The sequence below is a fragment of the Brienomyrus brachyistius genome, chromosome 7 (assembly GCF_023856365.1).
Source record: "Brienomyrus brachyistius isolate T26 chromosome 7, BBRACH_0.4, whole genome shotgun sequence".
Lineage (NCBI taxonomy): Eukaryota > Metazoa > Chordata > Actinopteri > Osteoglossiformes > Mormyridae > Brienomyrus > Brienomyrus brachyistius.
The window spans coordinates 6,490,817-6,507,413 of NC_064539.1; the positions used below are offsets into that span (position 1 = coordinate 6,490,817).

At 45.8% G+C, this 16,597-nt stretch overlaps 1 protein-coding gene across 3 annotated transcripts in view; it reads left to right on the forward strand.

Moving 5' to 3' along the window:
- LOC125746383 (astrotactin-2-like) overlaps nucleotides 1-16,597 on the forward strand; it is a 297,596-nt gene that overhangs the window by 191,061 nt on the left and 89,938 nt on the right. For all 3 annotated transcript variants that reach the window (XM_049020314.1, XM_049020311.1, XM_049020312.1), the window contains exon 11: nucleotides 4,791-4,941. In XM_049020314.1, the coding sequence (XP_048876271.1) occupies nucleotides 4,791-4,941 (151 nt within the window). The remainder of the gene's footprint in view (nucleotides 1-4,790; nucleotides 4,942-16,597) is intronic.

The following is a 16,597-nucleotide window of genomic DNA, read 5'->3' on the forward strand; positions in this document are numbered from 1 at the left end:
CTTTTTTATTAACTTTTTGTTTTTGACGTAGATGCTTTGAACTTTCAAGCCAAGGAACCATAGGATTGTTTGATTGTACTATTAGAAAGAGTTGGATTTATTTGGTCCACTTGCTTATTTCCTAATGTTGTTCAGAATCTGCTGCTTGGAATCTGATTTCTTAGTAGAGTTTTGAGGATGTTGATTGTAGATAAATTAAGCCTTTACCCTGATTAATTCAGGGGAACTCCAGCCACCTTTAGCTGAACCGCTACCTTTGAACCGTCCATGGCACCTGAGATATACGTACACAGATGATAATGGGACGTGTATTTTATAGTGAATTATAAATTTGCACAGTCGGTTTCTGTTCTCTGCTTTGTTGTTGGTTTATGAGGCACATTAATGACTGGCAACGACTGCATTGTTTTCATGACCTTTATTCAGATGAAAAAAAGGAAAAATCATCTCAGCCGAAGCCCATTCTGTGAGAAAAGTGCGAAGTCGGCCATATTGTTTCTTTCTTTCATAGCCTCATAGCAGTCCTCATTAATCCTTTTACGGGGCAGCAAAATGTGCAGCTGGGAGAGTTTTGCACGAGCTACGAAACTCCTTAGCAAAAGGTTGGCTAGTCAGGAGTGTTTCCATCAGCACGGTTTGGTCCCAGAAATCAAACAGGGATGTCTGAGCACGTCTCGGATAACTTGGAGTCCTGGTCAGCACAGGACTGAAAATGCTCTATGGATGGCTACCAGGGGCAATCCTAGGATTTGACCCTTGAGGGGGCCCCTGCAGAAATTTGACATGCAACAGCATGAAGCCCCTTAAAGAGGGTTTAGACCTGCCTGTCGTGAATCTACTAACACTCGTCCTTTCAGTCCATGGCAGTTTCCTCTCATGGGTGAATCTCTCGTCCCTACATTCCTCGAGCTCAGGTTTGCAGTGGCTTGGTCTGAGGTTTGACATCCTCATTCTCCCCAAACTACTTAGTATCTGCTAAGTCAATAAATTCAAATGTTGACATGCTTTGCACGTAGTGTGCATATGAGCATCGGCAAAACGTTCTGTGTTATGAAAGTGTATAAATACACCTAAGGCAGATTTAAAGTTGGTACATTTCTTGAGATGTATAAATTGCAGGCCTTGACTAGTGTGTAGTGTGTGTAAGATTCCAGTTCTGGGTAACACCTGATCATGTGCTCCATTGGAATGTTATTGCAGGTATAACCAAGGATTTTGTTGTAAATTACAAATATTAGTAATTTAACAATTTATGCCATGCAATTTTACGTAGCTATGAAAATCACAGTGATACAGATACCGACACTTTTTGAACATTTAATTATGTCTCAGAAAGACTAATTGGAGAGTTTTGCAGTCAGATGTTTCAGGTTTATTGTAGTTAATCACATCTCGTCAGCGAAATACCCATAGAATGCTGTGCGATAATGCAGCATGCTAAAATTGTTTTGCTTATCGCCACACCCACTTTTCCTAACACGTGGATTTACCCCCCAAACTCACACCGCGTCGCTTTTGACAAATTACAGCAAATTGAGTCGCCATTGAAATGAGGGCTGCGAGAGTGAACGCACCCTGAAGAATGGACCCTGATTACACGCGACGACGGATGCGGTTACCGTGGCAACGGGCACTAGCATCCAAGCTCCTCTCAACAAAGGAGTAAATCACGACCGCAGTTTCAGACTTTTAATATTGTCGCTTTTGTGGAATATACTCCATATGAGCACTGAGGACTGCCGAGAGGTTGAAACGACAGGCAGGATCGAGTCTTCTGTGTTTTTTTTTTTGCTTTTGACGTGGATTTTCTCACCGCATTGCGATGCCGCGGGCCTCACGGTTCCTGTTGACTTCACGTCTCGCCTGAAAGTGCACTTCACAAAGGCACTTAAGACTCACCTTGTTAATGCGGGTCTTTGGTGTAATAGACCACTGGCACCGTAAAAAGGCACGTCTTTTTTTATCCTGTTTTGTCTTTGTTTTATTTTTTACCCCCCCCTCCAAACCCCCTCATAAAGCTTTGCAAGTGCTGTAACCAGGAGTCAATTCCACCACTTTTTATTAGCCATAAAAGTTAATGGATGGAGAGCGTCACCAAGCTGGGTCCCTCACCGCCCGCTATGACGAGCTGAGCCGCTCGCGAATGCCGGCTCTTCAATTAGCCCGAAACATGACCTACCGTGAGATCATCCATGGATGGCTTCACCACCAACCCCCACCCTCCCACTCCGGTAGATCCACTCGTAATAAATGATCATTGGATTAACTCCGCGGAATATTGAAACGGAAAGGAGAATCCATTTCCCGATGGACCGGCCTCCTTAAGCGTTTGGACGGGATCGGTTTGCACACTCAAAAGATGTCGACTGACAGGGTGATGTGTCTTTTAGTATAGGTAAAAAGATCTGTCACTGTTGCTGAAGAGATGTGGCTTTCAGATGTGTCACCCATTGATTAAAGGTGGCATCTCCTCCGGCTTCCCACCCAGATGTCATTGTCACCCCTCTTGTTTGACCACGTCTCCTGCAGCGAGTCATATCGACACCAACATGGAAACCTCCATCGTGCCGGCTGTGTCAGCGACCTCTGACCCCTGTTCCCCATAACCCCGATCGCAAAGATCAGTCACTGTCCTGAGTTCGGGTGGATGCCATCAGCAGCCTGCTGGATTCATCCATTACGCCGGATATCCACAGCATGCCTCTCCGGAGGCAAACCACGCTTGACACAAAGTCATCCGTCTCTTCCTCTCTTTTCCTCGTTCTGTTCGCCTGGGGTCACATTCGAAATCATCCATCTCTTTTTCCCCTCCTTCCTGGGCATATAAATATACCACCATTTTCAGACGGTTAGACGGGCATGTCTGACGCGTGGGAATTGCCGTCGTTTCCCTTGGTCCACACGCGTACATGTTTGTGCATTCGTGTGTGTGTGCCACTGGGTTAACCTTCATCGCTCATCTGTCTCTGTTGAATGCCCATTGGTATCTCCGCATGCCTCTTATGTCCCTGCATGGGGCCACACGCGACCCGGGCAAATCTTTAGTACGTCCTCAGAGAGCGGCGAAATAAAAAATGGCTAAAATGAGGGGCCTGTGGACAGTCATTAGGATTACATCAGTTGACTAAAGGATTCGGAGAGTTTTCAGAGAGAAACCCCCCCAGCCCAGTGGGTTTTAGCGGGGGGAAAAAAAACTCTTTCTTTCCTAAGTGTTTACCACCAGATTATTGAACAGTTCTTTTCTAACTCGGCTTAGCCGTAGCAATCTGCTGTCTCCTTGCGATTACAGATATTAGGCGATTAGGCTGTCTCCCAGCTCCCAAGCCGTCATGTTATGTAAATAAGGCTCTATCATGCAGAGTTTTTAAAGGTGTTTAAAAGGTGAAGCGTTTGTTTGAGGCCTTATAAAGTAGGGAAGGGTATTCAGAGGGCTCTCGTCTTTTTTCACCAAAACAAAAGCTTGCTTACGGTCTCGTCTTCCTGGCAAACAAACTAATCCCCTACCTGGAGGCCAACCAGCCTGGAATTGGACTTTGTTGGGGGCCGAATGTAGTAAATTATTTTTTTTTCCCAGGTCTATGTTAGCGAGCGTACTGCACCGCGCAGGATGGTCAACAAGAGCATTTTACGGGCTGAGTGGTGTTTTTCCTGTGGCGTACCTGTCCGGCGAGCCCCTCTACCCCATGTCCCTCTGCCACTCTGCCAATGCATCTGGAAACGCTTTAATGGCGTGCCATTGCAGATTTAATGGCTTGTTAATTTCCCATGAACCATTCAGTCACCTGTGTGACGATCTGTTGCCGTGAGGCCCGTCGTCAAGGCAGGGGGTAGGGTTGGGGGGGGCGGGTGGCTGCCAACTTCCTGGCCCCCCGTTGCAGGAGATCATGTTCAATCTTGTCAGGAGTCTTTTTGGATGCCTGTCCAGGATATGCACCAGCGGACGCATATCCCCCCACCCCCACGCACTGTGGACATACCCTCCCCAGCAGCCATCAGCTCCTGCATATGGAGAGCCTCTGATTCACCTCCCTACCAGCCAGCGGGCATGCTGGGGCCCACTCCGAAAATAGCCCCACCCCCCAGAAGGGTCCAGTCCCTACCCCTGTATCACAGACTCTGCGATGTCGGATGGTGGCCTCGCCCAGCATCAGCCGACAGCAGCCCATCAGGCACCTGATGAGCAGTTAACCCCTTGTCACTCTTCTGATTTTCTGATTATTATTTATTTATACCATGTAAACACCAGCGTCTTGTCAGATATATCGCTTCCAGGCTGGGTGACAGATGCCATTTGCATTTGATCTCTCGCTCTCTCCATCGCCCTCTCCATTTTATTTCTAAATCGTCTTCCGTCTCTCATTCCCTCTCATTCTCTTTCTCTCCTGAATTAGCGAGTCGCTTCCAAAACTGAAAAAGCAGTTACATCCTTTTTTTTTTTTTTATTCTTTAATTGGGTTTTTTTTGTTTTCGGTCCTCATTTTTTTTCCTTTCTTTGTAAATTTTATTCACTAATTAAATGAGGTAAATACCCTGAGCAAATTCGAGTTTTGCTTCCTGTGTTCCTAAGCAAGATGTGGGCTGCAGTAGGTTAATACTCTCAGGAGGTGTTGAACCCTTACATGATGAGAATAGTTCTAATAACCAGCCTGGAAGAGAGTATCAGAGGGGATGTAAGTGGGACCTTCACACCTGGTGTTTTTAATAAAAATAGGCTGAGGAAAGGCGTGCACCTGTGACCTGCAGTCAGCGTAGCTCTGAATGCTCTTCGCTTCCGTCTCTGCTTTCTCCAGGCAGGAAGCCATCATGTCCACCTACTTCGAGACGATCGACGACGTGCTGTCGTCGTTTGGCCCGGTCCGCGACTGCTCCAAGGACAACGGCGGCTGCCGGAAGAACTTCAAGTGTGTGTCGGACCGGCGCGTCGACTCCACGGGCTGCATGGTACTGCGTGAGGCCATTCCGCACCTGTTTTTGGGAATGGGGGGGCATAGTTCAATCAATGCGGAACACGAGCTTTTGGACAATTACGATTAAAATCCAAAAAGGTACATTTTTAGGGATGCCAGGCACATTTTATTAAAAACATGAGATATCATAATAATTGCATTACAAAGACCAATATGTGTCTCAGCAGGTTAGCATGCTGTGCCTATGATCAGAAGGTTGTTGGTTCAAATCCCGTAGTTTTCAAGGTGGTTTCAACCTGACAGATCCTTAGCCTCAGTTGCTTCAGAGACTGGCTGACCCTGCCTCCTCAATTATTTGTTGCCTCGAATTGAATCTTCTGCTAAACATATAAAAATCAAACTAGGGTAACATGGGAATGTTTTGATAAGAGTGGATCTTTGGCATATGTGATGGAAGATGTGTGCATTTTATTGCATGTATGGTCTCCATATTAGTGGGTCTTTATACCAAGCTTACTATACCCATCTATGTTAGCAAAATAGGCGGTTGATGCTGAATCCATCCATCCATCTTCTGTACCCACTTGTCCTATGCATGGTCGTGGGGGTCCAGAGCCAAATAACCCAGGTGGGGGCACACCCACCATTCACACCTACAGTCAGCCTGGCACCTCCAATACAACTTAGTGTGTTTCTGGACTGTGGGGGAAATTCAGAGAACGCGAGCAGGAACAATGACAAAGGGTGAACAAGCAAACGTCACTTACGTAGGGGTGGGGCAGAAACTCAAACCCGGGTCCCGTGGGTGTGAAACAGTGCTAAGCACTGCATCTCAGTGCCACCCCATGCTGCTGAATGTTGTTCTGTAACGAAACAGGGTACACTTTTCAGGGGAAATGAAGAAACGCACGGGTGGATGCCTGAATTGCTCCGTTAGTTGAATTCACTTTAACGCACGTCAGGTGTCACAGGTGCATGATTTTGTTCGCTCGTTTGCTCCGCTCCTCTGGGGTTTGCTAATTGTTCCAGCGATGGTTAAATTAAACCCCTAAAGGTTTAATAGGGAAAGAGGGCGGAGAAAAGGCAGCATTAAAATGATTCATAAAAATATTGTAATGGTCTGATAACGGCAATTACGCCTTCAAATTAAAAATCCGATTGAAACCTGACGTTGCATTAGTGGAGACAACGGGACCGATTCCTGTAATTACAACCAGGTTGGGTGTCGCGTTTCACAAGAATACGGAGCTCTGCAAGTATCATTAACCTGGTTACACTCAATTTGCACCCTCACCGTGCCTCCATTCCCCCCCCCCCCCCGCAGGACTCAGTGAATGGCGCGTTCCATCTCACCCCAAAAGTTAAAGAGCGCAGACTCACATCCCACTGCTTCATTTGACATTTCAATACAATAGGAACAGATGGGGGACGGAACACCTCGTCCTGTCTTTCTGCTGGCAAACGCTATTAATCCCTGTCCAATCGCAGCCAAGCCCCGCCTCCGGCTGATTTTCTTTGTCGTCTCATTGGTGGAAGTGAGAGCCTGTCAGCAGGCTTCGGTGTGCGTGACCCTGGCTGGGAATTGCAACGAGCCAACCTCAGAGAGGCAGTTCAGATGGCGATTTGGATCGTTTGCCATTTGACGGACAGCCAATTCATTAGGGGGTGTGGCTGCACCGTAACTGCGCTGACAGTAATTGGGTTTGTCATTCGCATTGATGGGCAGAGTACCAATCTGGAAACCTCTCATCCAGGATGCCTGGATGCCAATGCTGAGGGTAGCTGAAGGACATGGGCATGTATTATTTAATCTCTGCAGAGAAGCATAGTTGGTGTGAAACTTGGAGGATGTGCTGCTTCTTAAATGACTCTCCTCCTTTTCCTAATAATTGTACAGCTTTCTTGATGCCCGGTTTGAAAGAAAGAAAGGAGTTATACTTAAACGCACCGTATCATGCTGTTTAGGAGGGCAGCAATATTCTGCAGTGTGAAGGCATCTACATAACACCCATGAAAGATTCATCGTGTTAGTCGACAGTGTCGCTCTCGGGTTGCCAGCTGGGGGGGTGCAGCTGCTTTAAGATATTGCATTTTTTTTCCCCCAGAACACTTAATCATTTTAACGTAGCTGACATTAAAAAATGTAGTGCTCAACATTTTTTTCGTTTGTTGGTTTTTGATGCCCAATAACATCTCAACTATTGTGTTTCCCACCAGTAATCTAGCATAATTTTTATGTTTCTTTTTAGTGAGAAAAAAAAGTACCTAGAAATCATAAAGAAATAGAATGCATGTCTGACTCCGTAAAAAGTTGAGCAATACTGTCTGTGTTGCTTACATTTCTCTCCATTAGGGCTGCTATTGAAACAAAATCTGGATACAATGTAAATATAAATAGAATAGAATAGTGATACTTTATTAATCAGGAAATTGTCTTTTCTCCTACCCCATCCTGCCCTCCATAAGACACATAGACACACGCAGGTAAGAGCGAGTTCAGAGATGACAGTTCAGGGTCGGCCAGCGTGCAGCATCCAGCCCCTGGAGCGACTGGGGGGCTGATGGTCTTCATGCCTTTAGAGATGAAGAGAACTTATTAAAGGAAGGAGTCAAGCTATAAAGGAAGCATTTTAGTGAAGAATAGAAAGGCACATTATTAAAAGGAAAAATGGGCCTCGTAGTTGTGAACCAAATTAAATTGATGGCATTCATTTTGAAGTTTGTGAATAGGCTAGCTTGATACGAATGTTTCTCTGAAAACCAAGAGTGCATTTGGAAATTGACTGAAATGTATGAGGGAGAGTGGAAAATAATTGCGAATGTTTCCTGATTTTCAAGTCATTCAAGTCTCTCAGAGCAATTATCTAAATGTGTATCTTTTATGCTCAGTTTGCTGTAACAAAAGAAAAGCTCAGAGATACGTAATCACTCTGCCTGCCGTTTACTGTCAAAGGTTTCTGAATTATCCTTTCCAAACGGAACAAAAAACATCTGCAAAATGACAAAAAAGTTCATTGTTTTGTCTTTGTCATGGATCTATTATTTAAATGATGTTTACAAAATGCCGGGCTATCGGGCCGCGTGTGTAGCTGGAAGTGGGTTGTCTGTTTATAATAGGATGTGATGATTTTCCTCTCTTCCTGGAGAGGATTTAATGCCAGAACTGTTCCACCCGCATTGAGGTCATCGTTGGTCACCCTGGGATCTTTTCTGTGTCTGTTTCCTGGAGAAGCACGTTGCATGGGGGAACCTCATGAACAGGGAACCTCATGGCTGCCCTGGATCTGACAGGAAAGGAGAAGACTTTGTTTCATCGATCTCCATCCTCAGTCTGACTCCAGCCAAAGTGTGAATGGGCCTGGTGATTTCCATAACCTTGGAGTCATTCAGAGAGGCTTTGAAAAAAAGAATAGGTTTGGGAAAATATAAGGCCTTCCCATTGGTCACCAGCAAGACAGCATGCCTCTCCTGCAAGACAAGGTATTCATGGCCCAATCGGTTTTTAGTTAAGATTTACGTTTTTTTTTTTTTTCCCATGTGACATGCACATTTTATGCTAACATTGAACAGTATGTCACTTGGCCTTATTCATTATTTATCTAGCTAGGGAAAAAGAGTAAAATAGTGTGAGTGTGTTTGTGTGGCAGGCGGAGTTGGGGGGGGGGGGGCATGAAATCATTAGTAAAGATTCTTTATTGTCATCTCACCAAATGAGGATTACAGGCACAAATATTTGTGTGCTATGACCCACATGGCCACCATGAAATGTCGTTTCTCTGGGGCGCCTGTGCAAGAAGGTGCTGCAGAGTCAAACAATCCCTGGCGAACTTGCAATCAAAACATTTTGGTTTGGTTCCCAATTACCCAGGTTGTCATTCTATATGTCAATCTTTAATATGCAAGTACCTCATTTGGCTCTTCTGCGTATCTTAAGTGTTCTTCGCAAACATCCTCTGTGGAGTGTGAATGCTCCTCCCTGTGGTTTCCCCCAAGAGCCTCCTGCAGGTGGAACAATCGTGGGAGATGATGGTGGGCCTGAGAATGAAGTTCATTTTCCCCCAGGGTGTCCAGACAGCCCTGAGGCTCGATATGGTCAAAAGGTCTCAGGAGACTAAGAGGATTATCCTGATGGAACTGGCGGCCCCGTGGGAAGGCGGTTGCCAGGTAGGCTCAGGAAGGAAAGCCACTAAGTGCCAAGACCTGCTCCAACGATGTAGGGACAAAGGGTGGTGGGCCCAACTATTCCTGGTTGAGGTTGGGTTAAAGGGGTTTCCCAGCACAGACTGTGCGGAGAACTATCTCAGCTTTGGGATTAGCGGGAAGAGAAAGCAAGACAGCTGTTCACAGGTGGTGGGCAATGGCTTAGAGAGCCTCGTTTGGCTTTGTAATAGGTCAGAGGACTTGAGATGGAAGCTGGGAGACGATGGTCAGTGACCGGCCATCACCACCAAGCCGTGAAATGGAGGTCTTCATGGTTCAGGGGCGAAACGTCCGACAGACTTTGGAAGCCATCTCTTAGCTGAAGGCTACATCCATCCATCCATCCATTTTCCAAACCGCTTATCCTATTGGGTCGCGGGGGGTCCGGAGCCTATCCCGGAATCAATGGGCACGAGGCAGGGAACAACCCAGGATGGGGGGCCAGCCCATCGCAGGGCACACTCACACACCATTCACTCACACATGCACACCTATGGGCAATTCAGCAACTCCAATTAGCCTCAGCATGTTTTTGGACTGTGGGGGGAAACCGGAGTACCCGGAGGAAACCCCACGACGACACGGGGAGAACATGCAAACTCCGCACACATGTGACCCAGGCGGAGACTCGAACCCGGGTCCCAGAGGTGTGAGGCGACAGTGCTAACCACTGCACCACCATGCCGCCCCCCTGAAGGCTACAGTTACAAGAAAGTGACTGAAGATACAAGCATCTAGATGTATATAATAAGAAATTTAGTCTCCTTAACAAAGTAGATTAAGTTTCAACAGAAGAGAATATGAGTTACGGAGAACATACATAAGTTAGAGGAAAGTAATAAATACTCCAAAGGTCCCTAGCAGTGCTTACCATACACACATGCAGTAAGCAATGCCTAGAATTTAATGATTGTTCACGTTTTTACTTGAATTGCTTTTTGATATATTATAGCCCTAGGATATGTGCTTTGTGCAATGTATTTCTGCCTTTGCAAAATGATTTAATTCCTCCATAAAATGGCCCTGTAAATAATATATGACATGGAGAAAGTCTCCGTTCTTTCAGCGAGATGAATATCCACTTTTCCGCCAAATAATCACACATTGCTTGAGGTTTCTCCAGGATATTACTGTGGTCCTCTGTCGCAAGTGCTTTGCATGTGTGCTTGCGGAAGGACTTATGTGTGGGGTGACGTTAAACACAGGCGCGGCCAGCCGCTCCGAAATTGTTACTGTTGTTTACATCGCTGTCTGAAGTCATTACCTGAGCTTTTGATGAAAGCGCACTCGCATATTCAAAAGATTTGTCTCTGCGCTAAGGCAGAGACGGCTTGGTGAGGTCTGATTAAGCATAGTGTCTTTAGACTTCGTTTTTTATTATTATTTTAGTAAGATATTTATTTTCAGGATGTCTGTGAGGAGAACAGTGTGTGCATTCTAAATGAATCGCCATTAATAAGACTGTCTGGTCCGAGCTTTTTCTCCTCAGAGCTCTGGGATGTGTGTATGTCTGTGTGTGTGTGTGTGTGTGTGTGTGTGTGTGTGTGTGTGGGCCAGTGGGTTAGCTCATTAAAAGTTTCCTCTTCTCCATGAGCATTTGATCTGATTTCGGATATCTGCAACCACTTCTCCCACTTCGGGTGACTCTCTTGATTGTCATGACCCCTTCGCTTCATTGATATGCAGCCCGGCTCAGATTAGTAGTAGGGTCTCCCTTCCATCGGAAGTAAGAGAGCTGTACTCTGATGGTCGCTTCTTCCACACTTTCCATACTTTCCAAGTGTGGCTACTTGAGTGACATCGGGAGACTGCAATTAAAACAATGCTCACTAGTGGTCTTTAAAGGGTCGAGGATGAAGTACTAACCGGCTTTCTCTGTAAGAGCGTAGAAAGTGGAATTTTGTACCTTCAGATGTGGTGGCTTCATGCTGTTTGAGCCTCTGGAGATTTTTTTACTGTAATGCTAAATTGCAGCTCTTCAGGTTGGGCCTGTGTTCAGGCAGCCCGTAATGGGTGTGGAGTTCGGAGGATTCCAAGGGCCCATGAGCGACAGGGATCCAAACTTGGGAACATAATTTGATTGGTCTGGGTCAGGGGCCCAATATGATGTACTTTCATGCGGCCCAAAATCTCTAGCAGAGCCCCCACCTGTTTTCACTATTAGGAGTTTTTAAACCTTCACGCTGGGACTGAAGTTACACCAGAGGCAGCTAAAGGGAAAGATTTCCAGCCAAAGCATCAAAATGCTGATGTCACGCATACAACCAGTTCACCGACCCACCTAACGTACTTGCACAAAGGCTGTAGGCCAGTTTAGGCTAACCTATGTCTGCCCTACTGCCTGCTACCTCCTGCCAATACACAGTTGTGCAGGCTTGAAGTTCTCTTTCATAAATAATCAGAGAAAAGGTCAGAATCAAACATGTTTGATGTCTTAAAAACCACCGTTGGATCTTCTCCGGGACAGGAAACGATGACTCGAAGTTGATACGGCTTCATTGAATAGTATAATACGCGGTTTCTGATTCGCCAGGACTGCTCGTCTCTGCAGGACCGCACAGATGCTTATCGTCGTTTTCATTTACGCTGTTATCAGTCACAGCACGGCTGTCTCTTGATAACTGTCTCCATATTTATACTTCACCTCTACGATGGAAGCCAGGCGGGATTCTGTAGTAAAATGCCGCTACGCCCCCCTTAGTTAGGATGTCAGTACTGCCGATGCGCCGTCTAAAGATATGGGCTGAAGCGCACAGGTTCGCGTCCCAGGTGGGCCTCTGCTCAGCTAAACCTGAATTTCCTGAACTGGTCCTGGATTGCATCAGTAAATGTTACACTCTTTAAATAGGCAATGCAATTATTTTTCCAATAAATACGATATGCTATAATAGTCAGTTTAGTTAAACATGCCTTCTATGATAGCAAATAATTTAGCTCTTTGTTAATTAGTCCAATCCATCCATTTTCTCTAACTACTTGTCTTATAGAGGGGTCTGGAGCCTATGACCATAAGGCAGGGAACAGCCCAGGATTGGGCACCAGACTCATACACCTACAGGCAATTTGGTAACTCCAGTTAGCCCCAGCATGTGTTGGACCATGGGATGAAACTGGAGCACCCCCCCACGACGACACAGGGAGAGCATGCAAACTCATCACACATGGAGAGATGGCAGAGATGCAAACCCTGCTCCCAGTGGTGTGAGGCAACAGTGCTAAGCACTGCAGCACCACTGCAGCACCACGCCACTCTTAGCTTGTTTTCCTATTTTTTTGTATATTTTATATTTAACATCTGTTCTGGTCATTTCTATGGAATTAAAAGTAATTAATTAAAATGGCCTCTTGCCCATTGCTTCCAGGATAGGCTCTGGACCCTCCGCAACCCAGTAGGATAAGCGGTTTGGAAAATGGATGGATGGATGGATGGATGGATGGATTAATGAAAATGAGAAATTCTTGTATCAATCCTGGCAGCCTCATGGTAGGGCCTTAACTTGTGCATGGTGCAGTTAGGGTTAGTGCCCTGTGTGTCAGCGACTGCCCCCTGACACAAAGAACTCATATCTGGCAACCTGCATAATAGGAAGCGATTCCACCAGTGTTTCCATGTGGATGTCTAGTTGGATTTTTATAGTTGGCTCACCCTGGAGAGGTGGGCCGCCAGTTGACCCTGGGTCTTTTTCCTCCACTTGCCCAACCTGAGGGATTTTCACTCCTCTTTCCTGCTGTCTTCTTGCATTTTCTGCTTCCCTGTTGTGCTGTGTGTGTTTGTAAAGTGCTTTGAGGCAGCTGTTGTAGGGAAAGGCACTCTGTAAAATGAATTATGTTGAAATTATGCATCCCCACTACAGCAGTTGTTGTGTAACGTAAGGCTGACACAGGGGGTTTGGTGTCATAGTGCTGACTGCAGTGGCCTTGCTGAGAGGCCAGTGGGGATGTGGCTGAGGTTGATGACTTCGTTGTGGGAGACCGGGGTTCGTGCTTTACTCCTGTCTGCCCCCTAGTGTTCTTTTGGTTAATTGGTAGATGTCCTTCTTTGTAGATTACCATCGAAAGTTTTCAGGAAGGGGCCCAAGCATGATCAACAGAAGAGGCTTCAGATGACTGCTGCTCTCATTTGAGGCCAAACATTTGCCTTCTAGGTCACATGTGATGATCACAGAACCTCAAGGGCAGATAAAAGTCAACGGGTGTGAGTGTATTTGGGTCAATCCTTAGCATATAACTTCATCCCGCAAAGGCATTCAATGGCCCACGCTCGAGGACGGGAACGTAAATCCCTGAAATGTGTACCGAGTGGCTGTGCTCACAATATCGACCTATTATGATGTCAGTCAGTCATTTGAAAAGTAAGAGCACGAGGTAAATGTGAGCTACGCACTGCCACGCTTGCTTAGCGTGATTCGGAAGCTCGACTTGAACCCCAGCTTTGCCATCCCGTCCTTTGGCGGGGCCCCCACATTTCATTGACACATCACTCCATGCTTTTGAGCTGCCCACTCCGGAACAGAGAGCTCTATAATTTGCTTTGCCCTGGAAAGCGGCTCATTCTCATACATTCCATCTCATTGCAATTTACCTTGAATATATTCTCATTTTTCAGACCTTGTCGCAGCCCCTCCGGTGCTCGGATCGGCCGGATCAAGTGTTTCGTTTACCGGAAGAGTGATGCTTAAAACCTGGGAAAGCAGCCTCTGTGTAATATCTCTATAGCCCAGGAAAACGATATCAAGCATCCTTTAGCATCATCGAATGATAATGACCTGATAACAAAGCAATTGCTGGTTCTCTCTCTGTCAGTTGAGGTTAATATGGGCTGCAAAATGCGTAATTGTTATGTTTCCTGTATTCCCGACGTTAAAGCTAAACATGCCAATCCTAGGGGTTTTTATCTGCAGAAACTAAAAAAGACATTTTTGACTCCCTTATCGGTATTGGTCACGGGTCAGTGGGTGAGGGTCATGTGATCATTCAAAGGTTCGAGGTTAAATATATCCGTTTATTTTTTCCTCCACGCAGAGATGCTTCCCCACGGACCTTCACTGGATCACCCATCCCCAGTTATCCAGAGCCCATGCGTAAGATAAAATCCAGTGTACAGTCAAGTCAGGATGCCAGTGCAAACAAGACAACATGACGCAACTGGTCTAATTTGGAGTCACCGACTCAGTTATGAATATCTCTGTGTTTTGAGTGGGAGGTATTCAGGCAACCCAAGCTAACCCACATTAGCAGGGACAAATGTGGAAGCCCACAGAACAGGAAGACATGCTGGGCACTGGGGCTGGAGGCGATGGGGCGATCGGCAGGGTCACTGTGAGGATAAAACAGGAAGAGGCTACACTTCTTCTCCAGCTACCGAAGGTAGTGTTAGTAACTGAAATAGGGGGCATGACGCTTCAGTGGTCAGGCCGTCACATGAGTGGAGTTTCGGAGTCGCCCCTGGGTAGCTCTGGTTGGCCGGGACCCCGGGGCACAAGTGTATCAAAGCCATAAAATGCTTCAGAAGAGCTTGGCTTTGCTGCAGATGGCCTGCTTGAGCCTACGGAGGTGTGGTACAGCCTCCAGAACAGAGGGATACCTCCGAGCAGAGGGCTGGGTTGCACCAGATGCCCGAAATCCTCCAGTGTGGTGTGGGGAAAATGCGAAAGAGCTGTTTGTTCGGCAGAACAGCCTGGTCACTTGAGTATGGCTGATAAAGTGGGTTGGAGCGATGCACTGTGGGCACTGCGCTGCCTGTGGATATTTTATAGAGAGTCACGGACGTGTAGCCTACTGATCGAGGCGTAATCGGAGAGTAGCACCGAGATATCGAGGCGGAGGAGAAATCTGTGTGTCACGCACAAGCCGGCTGGGGGAGCTGTTTCACAGCATTGTGGTTTTGATGTTAATTAATTAACTGAGTTTAAAGTTCATTAATTACGTTTAAGTACATTAGTTAACTCAGGGTTTTTTTATAATGTGTATTTGTAGATCCATTAAAAAAATCCTTTTTGGGATGTTTTTGTTTAAAACAAAAGATTCTAGATTTAGTTTGATTATTTGGGATGACATACAATGGATGGGCTACAGGCTGCAGTGGTCCTGGGGGTCGCACTGTAGCCTCACGCCACAGGGTTGTGCTTTTGAATCCCCCTGTTTGTGTCTGTGTGTTTCATCAGGATGTTCTCTTTTCTTTCCCCTGTCTGGAAACAGGTCAGGCAATATGTCGTCCCTAAATTGCCTTTACTGTGTGACTGTATGCTCACCCAGGGTGCCTGCTTCTGCCTGGGCGGCCCAACAGGGTGACCCTCACCCAGCCAGACTGCCACAGTTCCTCTTTGTTTATCCTTAATATGACTCCGAAAATTTTATTGGTTTCTCTATTTAAAAAACTCTGATTACTATATTTATTTACTGTTAATTTGTGATTTTCGGTACTTTGGTCAACGTCAGTTGTTTTAAATGTGTTATAGAAATAAACTTATATGATAAATTATATAATGAAAAGTAGATGATAAATACTGTCAATGTTGTTGTCGACATATCATTGAATTCATCCATCCATCCATCCATCCATTTTCTGAAACCGCTTGTCGTATGCAGGGCTATGGGGGTCCGGAGCCCAACCCACAGGCTATGGGCCAAGGCAGGGAACAACTCAGGATGTGGCATCTTTTTCACTTGTCATTTGGGGAGCAGGGTCTCTTGTACAGTAGGTTCCATGTCTTAAGTTGCGTCTGAATACAAGAAGTCTTTCATAAATGAAGACTAAACCAGAGTGAAACCTCCTTTCATCAGATGAAACTCTTACGCATTTAAAACATTTATAATCATTTTTATTTTTAATTTCCCTTTCGTAGGTCATTGCTTAAAAGCCTGGCATGTTTTTTGTCCCCAGCTCTGAAAGCTTGATAAAAGAAGCTCAGAATCTTTCAGTGGCATTTTAGCTTCACGATTAGGGAAATTTACAGCGCTGTGATACATTACATCCCATTTTTTAATATTAAAGGGTAATATGAGTGCACCCAAAGCCAAACAAAGGTATTTCAGGATGTCAATGAATCTCTCCTGTGATTAAACATGTATCTTACGACAGTATTTGATAGTCATATATCTTTACAGAGGTGTTGCTAATGATTTTCTTTATCTGAGAGTTCTGCCAATACGCACAGGGTAGATAACCGCTGTACATAATTAGTTCTCCATGCATGATCTGCATCCCGGGAACGTCAATGTCGTATCGTAGGGAAGTACAATGGCGTTCGTTGTCCTTCAATCGCCCTTTGCCACATGGGGGAGCTGTTGACATCCCCGAGGAATCGGTGCCTGTTTTTAGCATAGCTAATCATTAAAACAGGGTGTGATAAGAAGACATTCAAATCTCTGTGTACCTAGGCTAAATTGAGAGGCGTAATCAAACCCTTGAGGGCTGCAATTTCCAAGTCCAGACGCACAGCTCTGATAGATAACATCTTTGTCATTTTAATAGTAGGCCCTCGGTCCTT